Source organism: Rhinolophus sinicus, chromosome 14 (genome assembly GCF_057876585.1).
Source record: "Rhinolophus sinicus isolate RSI-liver-muscle chromosome 14, RSI-T2T, whole genome shotgun sequence".
Classification (NCBI taxonomy): domain Eukaryota; kingdom Metazoa; phylum Chordata; class Mammalia; order Chiroptera; family Rhinolophidae; genus Rhinolophus; species Rhinolophus sinicus.
This window is the reverse complement of record NC_142514.1, coordinates 172,550,989-172,572,479: the sequence shown is the minus strand read 5'-3', so window position 1 is coordinate 172,572,479 and position 21,491 is coordinate 172,550,989. Positions and strand designations below refer to the sequence as shown.

General features: G+C 36.9%; 1 protein-coding gene across 1 annotated transcript in view; it reads right to left on the bottom strand.

Moving 5' to 3' along the window:
* Positions 1 to 21,491, bottom strand: part of HSD17B12 (hydroxysteroid 17-beta dehydrogenase 12) — a 137,290-nt gene that overhangs the window by 87,121 nt on the left and 28,678 nt on the right. Inside the window, exons 2-3 of the mRNA XM_019746448.3 lie at positions 3,638 to 3,684; positions 1,197 to 1,272 (exon numbers count right to left, since the gene is read on the bottom strand). Of these exons, the coding sequence (XP_019602007.1) occupies positions 1,197 to 1,272; positions 3,638 to 3,684 (123 nt within the window). The remainder of the gene's footprint in view (positions 1 to 1,196; positions 1,273 to 3,637; positions 3,685 to 21,491) is intronic.

Sequence of the window (21,491 nt, the reverse complement as noted above, 5' to 3'; positions counted from 1 at the left end):
AGTTTGGGAACAAACACAACTGATTCTTAATAAGTAAACAATTTGTGGGCATGAAAGTGCATAAAGCATCAAACTGAGAAGCCGACCAGCCACAAAGAGCATACTGGGAACATAAGGCAGTTTGTTTTACCAAGGAAATGGACAGCCCTGGTGCTTATCCATTTGGTTGGTTCATTAGATGTCAGTTAAAAGAGTCTTGGCCATATTATCATCTAATTCAGGTCTCAAGCACAGCTGACTAAGAAGAAAGTTCAAAACAGTTTCCCTGTCACATGAATATGTGCTACCTTTTGAATTTTTCCTCAATCATGTAAGATATACACTTCAGAGACAAGGAAGTCAAAGAGGGAAAAAACACACCAGATATGTCAGTTATACAGACCAGTCTTCCTTTTCCTTAAGTTCAGTGAAATCTCACTGAACAGTAACAATAACAATAACTAACAACATTGGTACAGTTTGCAAAGAATGTTTACATATTCTTGTTTGAGTTTTACATAACGAACCTGTTACCAGATGTCTCTTGACATGAATGTTTGAGTGAGTGTGAGAATCTTGCAATCACTAGTCACTGGATATGCTGTAGTCTTGAACAGTGCCCCGACTAGGGCCAGGGTTTAGATGTGCTCCATTGAAAGCTGTGTGTAATTATCAAAATGGGGGGCTTGAGTTCTTTAGCCATTTGAATCAGATTTACTTTTGTTAGATGATGCTTTTTTATCTGTTATCTGGATTGATTTTTATTCATTATATTCTGGTCTGTAATGTGTACAAATTTAGCATCTGTTGTCATTAAAAAGTGTTTGTAATGCCATTTTGATGTGCCTAAATTTAATTAATACTAACTTTATTAAACTCCTCATTTAAAAAAAAGACACGCAAGAATATTGAAAACGAAGCAACAGAAAAGGTTTAAGTAGAATATGATAAAATAATCAGAGAATTTGACTCCTGACAACAGAACCTAAATAAGTCAGTAAAAGACATTTTAGGCAAATTACAATAGCCCTATATAATTATATAATTTGAAAAATATTGATGATCCAGCTTTAAAACATCCCGTTAACAACATGAAAAAGAAGCTTTCTGAACCATAAATGTGTCAGTGCTAGATATCTGCTTGAAAACATTAAACTCAGATTAGCCGTCTTGCTTTTATAATCATGAGGGGAGGGGAGGGTGATGTGAGAACTTACTTATTTCACTGGAAACCTGGTTAAGTTTATCCTGTGACCTGCTGATAAGGACGAGCTTCATCCCACACTTTGCTAACTGAAACAATAAAAGAGACACCAAACAGTTAAATCACACCTGTGCATTTCATTTGGAAACAGAAGTTAGACACAGCCTCATTTTAAGAAAACCTGGCCATATGATAATCCAAATTAAAAAACAAATAAACCCAAGTGTAATAAGTGGGCGATCCAAAAGGAAGACTTTACAAAAGGATTCCCCAAAGGGTTCTCTTTCTAAATCAAGCTAGTATATAAATATCAAAGGGTTTTAGAAGAACACTGTTACTTTTCATTTTGTACCCATCTGTATGTTTGAGTTTTCAAAATCATAATGATTTATTATTACTTCTATAATTTCAAAATGAACTTTAAAAATTTTTGTTCAGACTGCATACATAAAGACCAGAGGACTGGCAAAAAACAACAACAACAAAAACTGTATTTGAAATGTTAGGAAATCCTAAAAATAGAATCAATTTTAAATTTTTTATTTAAGAATTATATTTTATGGACAACAAAGGCAAATGTCAAACTAAGATAGTTAATTGGATAAATTAATAAAGAATTTCCTGAGGAACACCTCCTATGTACTTACCTAGCACTGTGTAAGTGCCACAAAGAATAAGATTTACAGGAATGTGGTTTCTACCACCAAGACACAAAAATATAGGGGCAGAGGAAAAAACACTGATATACACAAGCCTTTTTAGTGAACTATTCCAGACAGTAGATAAATGAGCAATAAATTAGCTGCTATGAATTACAAGTGATTTAGTAAATAAATATTCCAGTTTTAAACCCTAAAGTCAATTTTTATTAAGTAATGAGTGACTGCAAATGAGAACATATAGAACATTTTAAAAAATAAAAATAACAAAGGTTGGTAATAATTTGCTAAATTAATCTGCAATTAAAACTACTAAGGGACCCATGAATCCATACTGATATATATATATATATATATATTTTTTTTTTACTTAACAGAGGAGGAGGAACAAGTAAAAGCTCTTGTTTATAGAAAAACAGCATCTAATGTAAAAGGAAAGATATCATTTGAAAAATCACCATTTTTAAACCGCCATGGTAATAACTAATTTTTAAGGCAAAAAAAATTGTCAGTGGATGTTCAAATCATTGGGTGAAAATTTGGGGGGAAATAGGATATTCGTAGTCTAAAATATGAATATCAAATCCCCAAACTGAAGTCCCACATATTCCTCATGAATTATGAAGGGGAAAGTACCTTTATAATGGGAGTTATGGTGGGCAGCACGGTCATACATGACTTATCTTAACATAATCGATAATGGAACAAGTGGACTTCTTGTGCCTCGTGGTAAGATAAACTCAGAATGATGCAATAACACCTGTGTAGCATTCCTGATAAAAAACAATGCTTAACCTGAATCTAATCTTGAGGAAACAATCAGACAAATCCAAGTTCAGAAACCTTTCACAAAACAACTGGCCTGGATTTATCAAAAATACCACTGTTATAAAAGAAAAAACAAAAGTCTAGGGAACAGAGAACTCTTCCATTCAAGAGCTATGACACCTAAATGCAATGCGTAATCCTTAACAGGATCTTGGAACCAAAACAAGGAGCTATAAAGATTTTATGGGGACAACTTGCAAATGGGCTGTATGTTATATAATAGTATTGTATCAAGTTCAACTTTCCACATGTGACCACGGTATTGTGGTTATAAGGGTGTGTTCTAATTCTTAGCAGATTCATGCTGAAATATGTAGGGGTGAATTGTTATGATGTCTGTAACTCACAAACGATCCAGCCAAATTATAATTATAATAATAAAGAAAGTTAGATGTGGCACATGTTAACAACTGGTGAATCCGGTGAAGGGTATATGTGCGTTCGTTGTATTTTTCTTGCAACTTTTCTGTAGCTTTCATATTCAAAATAAACAAATGAAAGAGTTAGTGGATCTGTCGGGGTCTTTATCACAATTGGTCAACAGCAGAGGCCGTGGGTGCCTTCATGGAAGTGGCAGGCAGGGAAGCTTGCCTTCAGAGCACTGCCAAGGTTCCAGCTTCTTACCATGGTCTTTAAACTATTATGGTTTCCTATCCTTTAACAACATTACAGAGAACTTGAATCCTTTGCCTGTGTCTGTCAATATCTTTCCGTCAATCACAGCCCTTCTTGTCTCAGTGATACATGGACTAGCCTGGAAATGTAACCACTATGTAATAATACATTCAGCTTTGGAAAATAGTTTTCAAAACCGTTAACTTTCAAAACCAAGGCGTGTCCATACTTACACACTATAAAATAAAATTACACTAAACTTTTCACAATTTCGACTTACCAGGAAAAGTTTTATATTCATTTTGTCCTTATATTTCTAATACCAAAAAGAAAGGTTCTGAAAATGACCTACCTCTTCTGCATATGATTTCCCAATTCCATCAGTACTACCTGTGACAACTGAGGAAAGAAAAAAAATAACAGTTTAGTTTAAGAATTACATTGAAGAACTGATCACACACAGTTAGGACCAACAGTTAGACACAAGAAGACCTATTTAATACTTTGACGTAAAAGATGGAGCAACATCAGTGGTTCAAATGTAGGGCTGAATACCCACCACAATGGCTAAAGTTAAAAAGACTACAATACCAAGTGCTTGCAAGGATGTGAAGTAACTGGAACCCTCATACACCGCTGGCAGGTGGCACTGTCTTTCCAAAATGCAATCATTTTGGAAAAAATGTTTGGCATTATGTCCACAATAAAACACACCCTATGACCTAGCAATTCCCAAAGGGTACAAATGCATGTCTACCAAAAGAATGTCCATGGTAGCTTTATTCACGCATAGTAGGTAAACAAACCCAAATATTAAGCTACAGGAGAATTTGTAAGTAAACTGAAGTAGATTCATACAATGGAATATGAAATAGCAATAAAAAAGAACAAATTACTGACAGATGTAAATATGAACAAATCTCCCAGGTATCATGTTGAGTGAAAAAAGCCTTACATAAAAGTGTACAAGCTGTTAGGATTCCATTTATGAAGGTCAAAAAAAGGCAAAACTAATCTGTGATGACAGAACTCAGAATATTGGTTACCTCTGAGTAAGGGGGTAGATAACAAGGAGGCAGCATTAAGGGAAACTTCAAGATAAAGAAAATATTCTATATCTTGGGGGGCGGGTGTGTGTGTGTGTGTGTGTGTGTGTGTGTAAAAATTCATTGAGCTGTACACTCAGGTACTCACTATTATACCTCAATAAACTAATTTTTAAAAATTATGGGTAGTGAAATAATTGAGTAAGATCTGTTTCTTCTATGGATATTTCTCTTATAAGCTCAAGAAACTTGGGCAGCAGAAACACTGGAAAATGTTAACGGTCAGGCTACACCATAGTTATCTTATCTCTGAAATACTGAAATCATGTTTGTTACAAATTCAGTTTGGGGATACTCCCCAAATTTCTCTAATAAGAGTTTTTCCAAACCATTTACAGATTATGGAAAACAAAGTATGACGTAAAGTAGGATTGTTTTGCATTTGTCCTAAAACCACTTCTTTCAAATTATACAAGATGGCCCCTTCCTTTTACTATTCAGAAATATGTCAGCGTTCACATTCTTCCTAGCCATGTCATTCATAATCTCATATATTTTCATCATGTTCCTGCTTGGCCTTCATCTTTCCAGTTTCAGAAAACTTTTTAGAATTAAAAAAAGTCAAACATATCCAAAAATAAAGAGAACAGTGTAACAAACTCCCATGTACCCATGACTCAGCTTCACCAACGATCAACCCGAGCTTCATCTTTTTTTATCTATATACCCCCACCAGTTTCCTCCCATCTCAGATAATTTTGAAATGAATCCCTACCATCACATTTCATTCATACCCATTTCAATATGTATGCTTCTGAAAATAACCACAATACCATTAACACATTCCTAACATGTAAATAATAAATTCCCTGACATCATCTAATCAGTATAGAAATTTTCCTCCAAATATTTCAAAAAACTCCTAATAATTTGGTCGAATCAGGATTCAGTAAGTTCCATACTTAAAATTGGTGAATGTCTGTTAAATCTCTTTTAATCCATAGGTCCTATCTATCCATCTACCTATTTATCTATATCTATTTAATCTCCATCTCTCTCTCTCCCCTCCCCCTTCCTACTCCCTTCATCCCCTCCTTATTTGTTGAAGATATTGGGTCATTTATGTCTATACTTTCTCAGCCTGGCATTTGCTGATTCCATTCCCCTGATGTCATTTAACATGCTTTTCTGTCCCCTAGTGGTTGGCTATTGATGTCTGATCAAACTCAGGTTTGATTTTTGGTTAAGTATACTTTCTACTAAGCAATATTGCATATTTGCATCAGGAGGCATATTTCTGGTTATCTTTCTTTTTGCTTTATTAGCAGCCATTTGATGATACGTTATTTCATTAGAGGTTGCAAAATCGTGGTATTTAAATTCTATCATTCCATCTTCATTTATTAGCTGGAATATTTCCATAGAGAAATGATTCCTTATTAGTTGTTTGGTTACAATGATACAGAGTTTGCCTAGAAACACAAAATAAATGTTTGTTTTTCTCCTTTATTTACCAGTTTTCAAAATAAACTGGTTCCCTAGCATCTTCCAAAGGTAACCCAGGTTTTCATCGTTGTGGTTTTGTTTATAAGAAACAATTTGTGGATTTAACCATTTGTGGTGGAGCCCATCTGTATGCAAGTCATGCATCACGTGAAAGTCCCTCCAATCTCGTGATCAATTCAGTTGCACATTTCTGTAACTTTTCATCTCCTGAGTATTTTGGAGACATGGGGACCCAAATTTTACACTATGTTCCTATTACTGATACATTAATGTTTCACACATGAAGGATAATATTTTCTAATGTTTCCAGTTCTCTCCTTTTCCTTCTGTGATAAACTTTTCTGCTCTCTCCAAGACCCCCAGAACCTCAGCTCCTCTCCACTTCCTTCCCCACCTCGTATGAGCTCCACAAACTCCACTGTTCCAGATCACTTCAAACAAAAGAAGCTTTTCTCTCCTCTCAAATCCACAGTGCTTTACATGTATTTCTCTTCTGGCACTCACCACCAACCTCTACTATGAGTTGTATTTCCTCACGTGTGCATGTCTTAATTCTTCTAGCAGATTCTAGGCTCCTTGCCATGTGACATGCACAAGGTAGGTGGCTCAGTAGTCACTTGCATGAAGGATACTCAGTTCTTAGTGGGTCTTACTGCAAAACACACACTTAGACTGTTTCCCTGAGAACCTGGTTTCTCAAAGTTCTTCACTTTACAAGTACAGTACCTTACACTCTCGTAATGTTTCTGCCAATTACCTATCTATTTACAGAGTCCTTGGTACCTGTAAACAGATTCTTCTGTTTATTCTCTACAACTGTGGAGCAAGCAAATCCTATACATGGTTACAGTAATGAATTGATAGTAATACCAGATTTCTCAGATTAGATGCTTAAAATCCCTTAATAAAAAAATTATCAAGAGCTAAACTATAATAAAGTCACTCCATGTAACATATCCAGAATTTGGGGCCTGGAATATACATATTTCAAAAGAATACAGATGACTCTGGGGTGTGTGCGCATTGTGATTGTGTGTGTGTGTGTGTGTGTGTGTGTGTCTACATTCTCTGTCACATGGTAGGCAGTATGTTTGCAATAACATACAAACATAACCAAGTCACCAGTTAAACTTCAGTTAATTATAAAAGTTTAACTCAATGCAAAAAGTATTTAAATGTGTTTATTTAAGACACAGAGGGTAGCGAAAAAGAATGTCCAGCTTTTGCTGTTAAAGATGTATCCTTTGCTTTAAAGCAGGGGTGTCCAAACTGCGGCCCGCGGGTCAAGTGGCTCGCAATCCATTTTTTATTGGCCCGCAGCAAATTCCAAAAATATATTTAGTTTACTTAAATAAACCACGTGAGGCAATACGTACTTCACCTCGAGTGAGTGGCCGGCTGTTAGTGTATTTTACCGCATATGGCCCTTGGTGAAAAACGTTGAAAAAAGTTTGGACATCCCTGATTTAAAGCTATGTATCTTCCAACACTAGTAGCAGCGATAACAGCTCATTATTAGACAGAAAAATCGCCTAATCAAGTTCAATAGTTTTTTATTTCTATTAATGAAAGTGTTATTCTCAATACTAGGAAGCTAGCATATTGTCTGGGGAGTCAATTTCATCATTAATTTTAGGAAGCTAACCAAAGCACACCATCTTAAATCAAAAGTCTTTTGTGGTTGCTTCTTGGGTGCTATGGATCAAGACAGGAAAGAGATAACTCACTTTTATTCTTCTTACTGTTAACCGTGTGCATGTACTGCCTCTCTAAAAAAGAAGTCTTTTCCTTCTTTTGATGGACTCATCGATTCCAGTTTCCGAAAAATCAGTGCAGCATTGCTTAAATCAGTGTTTCCCGAGATCACTTAATATTTTCTTAAAACTGATATTTAAATAAAAGTTAATAGAATACAATTACTTAATTACTATTTACTTAATTATTTGATTATAAGTAAAAAAAAAACCATCAGTTCCAATTAATATAGAGTATTAGTGTAAAATGTGTGCATATATGTATATATATTAACATTTTTAAATATTCATCAATGCAATACCTAAAATGATCTCTTGGTTTGTCTTTTGGGAAACACAGATCTAAGCACTGTCATTCTAATATACCTACCACCGTGCAATGAAAACCAAATAAAACAAAGGCCAACTCCCAAATTATCCAAATTAGAAATATTGCTTGTTGTTTTCTTGTGATTTCTTAAAATGAAAAAATTAAGCGTGCATGGCCACACTGATGTAAGCATGAAGTGTGCAAAAACAACCCTAAGGACCCATCCTTCATATATTACGTATGCGCACATCTGGGCCAGAGCCTACTGTCTTCCTCAATATCCATTCTTCCCCTCCTTTTTTGCAGCAATCACGGCCTGGAATACAGACCTCTTTTCCAACTTCCCTAGCAGCTAGGTGTGGCCATGTGATTAAGTTCCAGAAATAAGCTGCAAGCAGTGTTGCAAGGGATTTTGAGAAAGGGTGCTTAAAGGAAGTGGACTCAGCAGAGAGAGGCCCCTTTTTGCTCTTCACAGAGCCAATTCAAGTGATGGCTGTAGATCGAGCAGTCCTGAACCATGAAGTAACTAACTAACTAACCTTGAGGGTAGAAGCCATGGGCTAAGATGAAGGAACATACTCATAGGAACCAAGGTTCCTGATGACTCCATGGAATTACCATGCCACTTTTTCTTAACCGACCTTTTTTTTTTTTTTTTAACTGCTTACCACAGTGAATCAGACATATACAGAAAGTCTAGTCTTCTTTAAACTGGGTGGAAACAAAAAACAAAACACTTCTATGCTGCTAAAGTCATTATTATAAGGCCAGAAAAACGAGAGTCAGCTGTCAGTAAATTATTAAAACAAAATATTTAGTATTCACATCTTAAGAATATTTGCTCCAGGTATTTCACTGGTGTTATGCAATTAATTCTCACAACAGCTATCACTGCAATCTAAGCTACCATCTCAAAACATAAGGATTTGCGCAGTGAACCTTTCAGTCCCTCCTCATTCAATTCATGCTATACATAGTTAAGAATTATCTTTCTCAAACACTATTTTTATCATCTCATTCTCCTGTCAAGCAGTGACGTCATTTTCCTATTGCCAATTATAATATAAAAGAACTTGAAACACAAATCCATTCACTTCTCCCCATTGCCACTACCTGGGGCGACCATCATTCATCTCCTACAACAACTACTGCAACCGCTTCTAACTCATTCACCTGCCCCCATTCTTATTCCTCTCCAATTCATTCTCCATACTGCAGCCAAGGAGATACTCCAAATGTCAAATCTGACATCACTTCCCTGCCTAAATAAAACCTGTCAATAGCTTCCCACTGCCCTTGTTCTTTACAAGGTCTTCCATGAGCTGACATTAACACCCATCACTTTCCTCCTACCCTGGTCATGCTGAAACGTTTCCAATTCCTCCAAGATAACATGGTCTCTCTTCACAGATGCTTCTCCCCCTACTCCCACTTTTACTCCAACCAGTTCTCCCTCATCCTTCAAGTCTTCATTTGAATATCTCCTCTCCCATGAAGGCTTCCTTGACCTCTAGAACAACAGGATGCCATAGCGGTCTGCCCCCATTGTACTCTGTACTTCCTCTTCATGACAGTCATCATATAGATTGCCACAAAATTGTCTGGGTCACCATTGTTGACCTTAAAACATCCAGTTATTTTACCAGCAAAACTGTGTTTACTCAAGAATAGCAGAGAATTGCAATTTGGGGCAATCATGCTATAGCAAAACCTACAGGCAAGTCCAGCAAACAAAGGAAAGGAAAGCTATTTTATAGAGAAAAAGGAGGAATTTGGGAGGGGGTGTTTTGAATTAAAGTCCATTGGAGGAAAGTGCAAGTTCAGGGTGGTGATGCTTCTCATTGGCTGCATTGTGAGAGTTCCTATTGGCTAGGCTTGTTGCTAGGCAAGGAGAAAATCTTCCTTCCACCCACTGGAGTAGTAGAGACCTATCTTATTGGGATTGCAAGGTACATCTCTTCATTTTGGGTCTGCAATTGACACGTCTTCCTGTTGGGGTAACTGAGGTGGAGTGGTAATGCCTGAAAACTCCCCATTCAAGCTTCCTGACTCCATTTAAAATGAGGTTTCTTTTACTCATTTTCACACCACAGGCAACTGCTAGCACAGTGCCTGGCAAAAAGTAGTTGATTAATGAGGTTTTGATGGATGAATAAATGAGTGAGTGAATAAAAGGAGCTTATGAGTGGAAAGCTAGGCTCTTATACACAATCCGCTGCTTTATCCACAATATCTTTGGAAATAATGCCCAATCATCTACTGTACACAAACCTCATATACTCCCCAGCCCCTCTCAACATAAAGAATCAGTGATCTAAAATAAAATTTAAGAAATTTAACAGAGAAGTTTAACTTTGTCCTGTAGGTAATATATTTTCAAAGGATTCTAAGGCTATCCTTGAAAAAAAATTATTTTCTTTTTATTTTGTTTAATATACCATGTTTTTATTTTTTGTTAACTACATGTTTGTTTGTTTTGTTTCAATTACAGTTGAGATTCAGTATTATATTCGTTTCAGGTATACAGCATAGTGGTTAGACGTTTATATAACTTACAAAGTGATCCCCCCAATAAGTCTAGTACCCAGCTGGCACCATACATAGTTATTAAAATATTATTGACTATATTCCCTATGCTGTACTTTATATCCCCACTACTATTTGGTAACTACCAACTTGTACTTTTTAACCTCATGCTTTTCACCTAGCCCCCCAATCCCCAGCCCCTGTGGCAACCATCATTTTGTTCTCTATATCTATGAGTCTGTTTCTGTTTTGTTTGTTTATTAGATTCCACATATAAGTGAAATCATATGGTATTTGTCTTTCTGTCTGACTTATTTCACTTAGCATAATACCCTTTAGGCCCATCCATGTTGTTAATGGTTCATTCTTTCCTATGGCCAAGTAATATTCCATTGCATATATGTACCACATCTTCTTTATCCAGTTGAAAAAAAGATGATTTTCTTTTCTTCTAAATTTTTTATTGCAGAATATTGGGGGTTAGTGTGTTTTTCCAGGGCCCATCAGCTCCAAGTTGTTAGCCTTCAGTCTAGTTGTGGAGGGCGTAGCTCAGCTCCAGTCCAGTCGTCATTTTTCAATCTTTAGTTGCAGGGGCCCAGCCCACCATCCCATGCAGCAATTGAACCGGCAACCTTGTTGTTGAGAGCTCGTGCTCTAACCTACTGAGCCATCCAGCCGCCCCAAAAGAGATGATTTTCAATACTAGAGAGAACTACTGCACTCATAATGTGCCAGGGTGAATACGAAGTGGACAAATCCAAAGCAGGATTGGAGGAAGGAGAGATGAACCATTCTGGTTTAGCAAAGCATGCCAAATTACCAAAATCATAACAGTTCACTGTTCTTATCATTAAGATTTGCTTCTTCAATGAACACTGGGTGTTCTCAGATTTCATTTGGCTATGGAATAACTGGGTAAGTTAAAGTTATTATAGTTTTCAACAATACACTGAAAAAAAAAAGCTACAGGTATCACCCATAACCAAACAACCTCAGGTATTACCCACAGTCCTTGGGTTGCAGGAGCACATGTGACGGCCAAGGGCAGAACTGAGGGTAGAGAAAAGGAAGAAGGGGAGGGGGAAGGAAATAAAAAAAGCTTATGTCTTCATATATAAATACAACATCAGAAACCAAATTTGCAAGCCTTTGAGAAGATGGAAACTGACAACTATAAGGAATAGCCCAACTTGGCATCCAGAAGTGTCTAGCTTGTTACCGATTACATAAAATACTGGCAACTGACCAGGGCTCAGCTTCCAGATTTTTTACAGTCAACAAAAATACTTGAGTTTCTGTAGGTTAAAAATATTCTACCTCTTTTTGTCCTCAACTTGCTAGGAACAGATATTTTTAGTAAGTACCCAATCAACCTTATCAAAATCAAACATCAAAAATAGACTAGAGGAACACTGGAAGCAAACATGCTATTTTTAGCTCTTTGGTCTATTCCCTGCCACTACCCACCAAATTCTGACTGCAGAGCCCATGCATAAGAGCTTAGTTATTCCAGGCAGGTTCCTTCTCATGACCCGTTTTTTTCCCCCAGAACACCTGAATGCAGAAAACACTCGATTGATTAAAGATTAATACTGCCGCAAACCATGACAGCTGCCTTTCCTCTGAGTGCTTTTGGGGGGGTGGGGAGAATAGAAAATGACAGAGAGCTTGCATCAGTATTCCTCTTGGGGATCTATTACATGGAAAGAAAATTGCTATTTCAATTCGCTTTTGTTGCTAAAAATAGCAGTCTCAATTGATTCAAGCAAGCAGGGAACAGGCTTAGCAGTGCTGAATTTAGAAACCACTGAAGTCCCAAAGAGCAAATGCTAACGTAGTCTAACACATGCCAGCTCATATTTAGCAAAGAACAAAGAGAAGCATGCAGGCTGCAAGTTAATAAAACAGCAGCAACTTCCTGCATTTTTATTAAAGAGAAGCAGTGAAAGGGATGCAAAATAAGCAAAGACAACTGTAACTTGTTCTCCTAATCATATTTTAATAAAAAATAATTTTACAGGGAAAAAATCAGATTATGCACAAACCCAGATATTGTGGGCATTTGGGAAAGTACACATCTTTTTTCAAGTACGGTATATTACTGTAGAGAGAAAGGGCCCACTTTACAAATGTACTATCCCAATAGGGACCCCTTCTCCCACTCAGCCCCGTCAGGTTCCCCACTGATCAGACCTCTCTCAGTCTTCCCTTCTCTTGACCCAACCAAATACTGCAGACAGTTATAGCAAGCCACTTAAAAAAACCTAACACACAGGAAAACAACAACAATAACATTCAAAAACAACCTATCGGTTCAGAACAGAGAAAAGGAAGAAACTGAACAGCAGGATCGGCTGAAGGCAGCAGCTAAAACCGTGGGCTGACTTCCAGGCAAGGACTGGTAATGCCTTCTGGTGGCACCAAAACCCAAAAACATCTTCTGTCTGATTTGTTTCACTTTACTTGGTTAAGTGACAACCTTCCCAGATAATGATGAATTTCAATGAGTGCCATATCCTCTTTAAACATGCAAACCCTTGTATAAGAATTAAAAATCTACCCATCCTGTGCCTCAGTGTGATTTAGTGGCTTCCTTTGGGAATACCCAACATGTGGGGATAACATGGAAGGGGCTTCATGAGGGCAGAAATTGGCTGGGAACAAAGATCCTACTTCCGAATCACAGGCCTAATGAAACACCACAGGGGAAATGTGTTAGGGTTTTGCTATGTTAGTCCACACCGAGTATGTAAAGTGGTTAAGAACATGAGCCCTAAAATCAGACCAGAAAGGTTCAAGTTTAGGTTCAAATGCCAACTCTGCCATCTATCAGAAGCCACGTAGTCAACTGTATGGTTTCAGTTTCTTTATTTGTAATGACGACACCATATCGGTCCCATAGAGTCATTGTAAAGATCTAAAAAAATAATGTTAATAATAGTAGCCATCACACTGGATTGTTTGAGAATTAAATGGGACAATGTATATAAATAATGTACTTAGCCTTGGACTTGGCACAGAGTAAATGCAAAATAACTTAGCAACAGAAAGTAGAAGGGGTATAGAAAGGAAAATTTTAAAGCTAAGCGTAGATATGACACCAAAACTATGAGCAACAAAAGAAAAAACAGGTAAGTTGGACTTCACCAAAACTAAAACTTTTTGTATACCAAACGACAATATCAAGAAAGTGAAAAACACACACAAAGAACTGGCAGAAAAAGTTGAAAATCCTGTCTCTAATAAGGGTCCAGTATCCGGCATACATGAAGAACTCCTACAACTCAACAACAAAAAGAACCCAATATTAAAATGGGCAAAGACTTGCATAGATATTCATCCAAATAAGATATACAAATGGTCAACATGCACATGAAAAAAACGTTCATCATTAGGGAAAGGCAAATCAAAATTACAATGACAAACCAGTTTGGTCATAATTTAAAACAACGAAAATGGAAAATAACAAGTGTTAGTGAGAATGTAGAAAAATTGGAGCCCTTGCACAATGCTAGTAGGAATCTGAAATGGTGCAGTCGTTTGAGGACAAGTTTGGTAGATCCTCAAAAAAATAACATGGAATTACCATCTGACCTATAAATTCCACTCCTAGGCGTAGACTCAAAAGAACTGACAACAGGTGTTCAACCAGAAACTAGTACAGGAATGTTCATAGCAGCACAATTCACAAGAGCCAAAAGGTGGAAACAACCCAAATGCCCATCATCTGATGAACGGATAAACAAAACCTGCCATATCCATGCAATGGATCATTATTCAGCCATAAAACAGAATGAATCACTGATACATGTTACAACGTGTACGAGCCTTATGTGTGAACATTATGCTAAGTGAAAGAAACCAGATACAAAAGAGCACAGACTGTATGATTCCATTTACATGAAACATCCAGAACCAGTCAATCCATAGAGAAATAAAGATTAGGGGTTGCCAGGGGCTGGGGAAAGCAGGATGAGGAGTGACTCCCGTAATGGGTATGGTATTTCCTTTTGGGGTGATAAAAACATCTCGGAACTAGAAAGAAGTAATGGCTGCACAACACTGTGAATGTACTAAATCCCACTTAATTGTACACTTTAAAATGGTTAATTTTAAAATTAACCATTTTTTAAAAGTAAAGACTCGCTTTTTAGCAACAGCTTGATCAAGAAAGGAAAAGCAATTGTTATTTCTCTTGCTGCATCATCCCTTGAATTCAGGAAGTAAAACACCAACCAATAAACATATCATTCAATTTACATAACAGAATACAGAGGATTGTATTCTGTTTGGATTGTTCCTATGGGTAGAACAGCTTTTACATGTATCTAAATTTACTGAATACCAAATATATGCCAAATGCAGTAGCAAACAGACACTATCTGTTTTAATTGCCCCAAAACTCTGTTAGGTACAATTAGTAACCGCCCCTGCAACTATATGAGGGCTATATATAACAAGAGCTTATTATAGTATCTAATTTTACAAATACAGAAACTATGTCGGAGAAGTTACATGACTTGCCAGTGGTCACGTCATCTTAAACGTACTCACCGGAACGTGAGCGCACAATGCAATAGAACAATGGCTTACAAATTTGGAACTATACCTGTAACAATCACATTGAACAATAATGCATGGTGCACACTTACACAAATACTGCAGTTCCCTGCTCATTCATCGGATAATGCAGAATCCAACCTTATTTTTCCCTATTCCTTACCCAGCCTCCTAACCATAGCCAAAGTCTGTCTGGTGTTTCCTAAATATAACATGACAGGAAATCAGCTCCTTGTTGTGCCCAAGTCACTCGTCATATTGAGAATGACATTTCTCTTTACTCCCCACCCCCACCAGCCACCTTGCGATAACCTGAATTTCTAAGCTATACTGACTACAACAATCATTAAGTCTGCCTATGTAGCCGCTAGGATATCAAAGCCCCCCTATCAGCAGAGGCTAAATAATGTACACAAGTTCAAAATAACTGAAAGCAGAGCCTGACTTTTTATCTGGTCCTTAATCCATGATTAATTAAATCATGAAATATGGCAAGGAAAGAGTTGATGCTATGTTCTTATCTCTGATATGCAGTGTAATTCTGGCTTTATTTTCTTCTTAATGTGGAGTAGCTAACATTCAAATGAGACTTGTGCAGCCTCTGCAATTGTTTCATGATCAACATAAACCGTAACATTCCCTCTACTCCTATGTAAGAAATTTACATCTGGTAAATGCCTATAGGTTCGAAGTTACTTCAACAAGTCCAAATTGGAAGAGTCCTATAGCTCGACATAAGAAATAGTAGCTTTTGACATAACTTATGATTGCACACATTTAATGGGTAGAGTAATAACTAAATCAAACATTCCCCTCACTTATAAACGGTATACAAACACACTAGTAGGTCTACAGAGCCTGCATTACATGAGTGTCCTTGAAATACGTAACTCCAGCCTGACAAAAGTGAGAGTTGTAATGGGATCTACTTGGTAATTCCAATAACAAACTTCTTTTCAATGGTCCGAATTTATACACACCAAGACAGATAAATACATAGGGAAGGTCAAGTGTAGCTTTGGCTTGTTTCAACCTAATTCATCCAGTTTAAGCTTTTAACAATATCCTTCAGGTAAGAAGTGGGTAAATTCCTCCAAAACAAAGAGACCTTGGATTTCAGTCACTCTGATAAGTAAGTCCCTCCCCACTAAGAAGCTATTTGTCCTGCGTTTAAGCCACTAGATTTATCACAGAACCACTACAATAACGTCATATTTTGAGCTACAGTCTTAGTGAATAATTTCTTCTTCAAAGATTAAACACTTCCCTTAAAGCCTAAATGTTGATGCTTCAGCCAAAGAGGCCACCCCAAAAGATAGTTTGATAAACAATTTACGATGCCGATATTTAAGACTGACTATTGTCAACAACAAATTTGAGGAAGGAAATAAACAATGCTAATTTATGCTCTCCAACAGTACTTCTTTTTCTTTTTTCCTCATCCCTGAAGAGCCAAAACCATGGAAGCACGAATCCCTGCTGTCAGACAACATCTGGCTGGATCCTCTTTCTATTTTTTAGGAAAACCCAAGACTGCCAATGAAATTATGCTAAGCAACTGAATGACTATCACATTTTTCAAAATGAACACTCAAAGCAATACATTTCCAACAGAATCTTTTTAAAGGCGCTCCATGTAATCCAACACTGTTTTCCTTTGTTGCAGAGGTTACATTCTGCATAATATAGTGGTGAGTTGACTAGCAGTCAGCAAACCTATGTTCTCGTCCTGGTTCTGCTAGGTAAATGAATCTGGACCAGTAATTAACATTACGGAGTCTCAGTTTCAGCGTCTTTTAAGTGTAGTCACAGATTAAATGTATGGGGGGCAAGACCCTACAATTCTGTGACTATGATGAATATAAAGTGACAGTAATGACCTCTTTCTTCTGTAATTTCTTAAACACACACATCCACAAGTTTCAGAAATAGTGTAAGCCAAAACTGTGATTTCAAGTAATAAAAAAAAAAAAACCTACAGCTAGCTCATCTTCACAAATTCAAGACAGAAAGAGCATGAGAAACTAAATCCAAAAATATTTTCAACTTTTCTTCCAGAGACTTTTAACAAGAAAGGCAGAAAACGTAAGTAAGGCTTGTTTGTGTAACTTTTACTTCACCTGTGAACCACTGTGGGGGAGAGGAAGTCGTCAAGACCAGTGAAATAATTTTAGGCTTGTCATTGCAGCCTGACTTAAGTTCATGGATGAGCCACTGTCCCAGGTGCAGTGGTGAGATAGCCAGCACAGCTGTCTGGGAACATCATGGAAGCAAAGGAAGCACTCTCCTCCCTTCAAGAAAGGACCTCTCACAAACAGAACTTAGCTGTACTCTAAAATGCAATCTTAGGTACTTTTCAGTGGTCTCATTTATTTACTTATACCTCTTTTTATTCTGAGAAGGAGTTGTAGAAACTCACTGGTCTCTAATGCAAGTTTCCCCAACTTTTTAAAACGTAAGTTAATTAATAGTCTCACTGTCTGAACTAGAGCTGAAGGAGAGAAAAACTAATGTCTCTGAGGTCTAAAGTTAAAGTTGTGTTATTTACTGACATACTCACCTACCTGGCAGGTATGCTGGAAGGATTAATATATTTGCTATTTACCGTTTTGAAAATACCTTCAATTACTCACAAGATTAGGATTCCTCACTGTTCAACTTAAAAATTTCAGTATTCAGTAGCCCTTGTTTTTCTTAATTAGCTACTGATCCTTAAAATGCAAGGAAGTCTGCACCAATTCTTTAAATGTCACACCTTTCCATGCCATCTGCTGGCTCTTACTGACTTAATGCTCTATTGCCTTTCCTTTTCAGATTTTCAGAATGAACGTGACCTTTAAGATGCTGGCATACTGCAGCATTGTTTGCAATAGCAAAACTGAAACCCTTCAACAATAAAGGACCACTGAACTGTAATTTATAAAGGCTATATATAGTGTATATATAATATATAATTATGGTATGTATAGTACAGCATATCATATATATCTATACTATATATTGCATATGATATATAAGATACCTACATTATATAAGAGAGTAGTTCAATACAATGGAAACACAATGCAGTATCAAAAATAGCAAAAATGATTGCACCAAAGAGTAGCTATTGGCAGTGAAAGGTGTCCATGATATATTGCCAAGTGAAGAAACATTGGAACAAAACTGCATCGAGCAAAACTGACATTTGTTTTAACAATGTTTATTTCTCCTGAAGACCCTTAGTTAGAATTTGCAATGACCCTTATCTAATGAGCCAAAAGAAGCTAATCAAAAACCTACCTTATAAATAGGCCAATTCCCAGATGCAGTAGGAGTAACAAGGATAGTTGCCATCCTTTGTGTTGTATTTTTTTTAAATGTACACATACACGCATCTGTGCATGTTTGTGTGTATACTGGAAAAAGTCTGAGAGGTCATACAGAGATCAATTAGTTAACAGCAGTCACCTCTAGGTAGAAGGCTGTAAGTAATTTTTATTTTTCTCTTTTACTTAGCTGTACTGTGTCATTTTTCTATAATAATCAAATGGTTTTTTTTTTTTTACTTTTTTAAAGCTTTTTTTAAAGAATGATTTTCACATTTTACTTATTTATTTATTTATTATAAATTTTATTGGGGAATATTGGGGAACAGTGTGTCTCTCCAGGGCCTCTCAGCTCTAAGTCGTTGTCCTTCAATCTAGTTGTGGAGGGTGCAGCTCAGCTCCAAGTCCAGTGGCTGTTTTCAATCTTTAGTTACAGGGGGCGCAGCTCACCATCCCATGTGGGAATTGAACCAGCAACCTTGTCTAACCAACTGAGCCATCCGGCTGCCCTTCCGGAAGGTCAGCGGCAGCTCATTGTCTTCATTCTAGTTGTGGAGGGCGCAGCCCACTGGCCCATGTGGGGATCGAACCAGAAACCCTGTTGCTCAGAGCTCACGCTCTAACCCACTGAGCCATCCGGCTGCCCCCAAATGTATTTCTTACACAATGTTTTTATTAAGTTTAAAATTCAAATAAAATTATATTCTGTAAGTGCTACCTCTCTGGTTACCTCTTTCCTTGGTGTCCTTAAAGATAAACAACCTGGTCCAATTTATTTAACTACCTCAATCCACTCTTCTATAAAAAGGCAATAGCAATGGTACTTAACTCGGAGATTAGGCTATGAACATGGATATCAAATCCTCCCAACAGTTCCTGGCACACAATTAGCATTATGTAAGCGTCAACCATTACGTTTCATTATTATTATTGCTTAGAACAATGTTTGACATAAAAGCACTCTATATTAGTATCACTGCTATTCTTCTAAGTATCTGATTACTAATTGTTATATAGTCAGAATAACAACAATAACATGGGAAATTTTTTAATTGAGAAATCGTACAAAACTCGTCTTCGTGACTCCTGGCTACTGGGTGACTCACACAGCACTCGCTCGCTGAGGGTCTGTTGTAAAGGGCAGCACTGCCATCCTCACGTGTGTTCTCCTGTCGTGCCTTTCTCGCACTTAGCCTTCGTTTACTGAAACTCTACTGTTCTTACAAACTAGTTTAAATAGGTGCTCCTTTATGAAGCTTTTTCTAAGGCTCAACTTCTAATATACTAACAACTTACATTTTTATTTTGCCTCTCTCCCCAATTAGAATGTAAGCTTCATGAGGATAGGGACTGTTATATTTTATTTATGGATGAATCCAGTACCTAGAATAGTACCTGGCATATAGCAGATTTTCAACAAACATTACTGAATGATGACTATGCAATCTGGCCTACCCCAGACTTCTTGTTAAGATAAATCCCTATCTGTTTAAGCCCCCATAGTCAGGTGTTCTGCTACTTCCAGCAGAATATACCCCTGACTGTAAAATTGCTATAGAATACTCATAGAATATTTATTATTATCCCTGTTATTGGTATTACTGTTATTATAAAGTAACTAGCATTTATTATGTATTTACTATGTTCTAGGCATGACACTCTGTATTTTTGTCATATTACTAAACAAGCATCATCTTTTTTAACCTTTACAGTAACTTCTGAAATACATATCAATTTTATAGATGAAGAAACTAAGGCTCAGAAAAGCTAAACAATTGCCCAAGGCTACATAACTAAAAATTATAAGGACAAGCTATAAACCCAAATTTCTGGCTCGTGTGTCTGTACTCTTACCTAGCATACTATACTGCCTTGTCTGTGAAATATCCATACACGTTTTCTATCCTTAAAATAACTAAGTTCCACAAGTCAAGAATCCTGTTTTCCAAGCTGTGGTATCCACCAAAGCTACTAATAATGCGTTAAGGCCCTTAAGTATTACTCAGTAAATGAGACAGGAACATACATTGTTAAAAAAGTTAATTGACTATATTTATGGGTTTCCCCTTGCGTTTTCTTGATTGCAGGGATTCTCCTTCTGTTATGGTTGTATTTGCCACTCAAGCATCCAGAATGATAAACGCATCCTCTAACAAATTAAATGATTGGTATGTTGTATGTATTTAGAGATAATGACGGACTTATTTTCAATGCAAACTAGTAGGCTTCCTGCCACATGGGGTAACCCCTAGGCCTTTAGGCAGCTATTGCTCATGCAAAATGACGTCAGTCCCCAGTTGGGTGAGACAAGGCAATGGAAATACACACACTCACACACACACACTCACACACACACACTCACACACACACACTGCATACACATTCATATATAAAATATTTGGAGAAGGCAGGCAAAAACTGAATGGACCCAGGAAGAGAACTTCCAATGCATATGTTTCTCTTTTCCTTGCCTTCAGCTCAGCGATCTGTAACAGTTTCCCATAATAAGTAGAGATGCATAAGCAGCTGCAGGTAAGTGAATGAACTGTGTGATGCTGAAAACCTGTTAAGTATCTAATACATGAACTGAAATAAAAAACATTCTCCTCCTCCAAACAGCTGTATGAACAAATCAAAGGGAAAAGAAAAGAGTTGGAGGGAAAATGAGACAAAGAACAAGATCCGGTCTGTGTGACACATTTATAAAACTGATGGCCTGACAGCAGGACACTGATGAATATTTTTGCAGGATAAAAATGGCAACCTAGTATCTAAAAATAAACCACTGCGCTGCAGACCTGTCTGGTTCAGCAACACCACTGGAATACAAACATCCTCACTCACTAGTACATTTTGATTCAAGGTTTCACAAAGAAGGGAAAACTGAATGTTTTGTTAGCAAGGAAAGATATTTTACATGATTTTAAACTAGTTATGTTCTCTATATAATATACATCTGAATTTGAATTTAAGTTTAAATGATTTTCACTTACTGAAAAAGGTAAAATAAATGGTAATAGCAATAAACCATTAACTCACCTTATATAAAAGATTATTTCCTCCCAGCCTAATTATACTAAAATAGATGGGCATTATGACCATCTTGTGGTAACATCCTAAAATCTCAATTTAAAAATGAAACGATAAATTGTTTCTAAGCCATGCTGACTTGCATGGTAGATCTAGTTAAAATGCT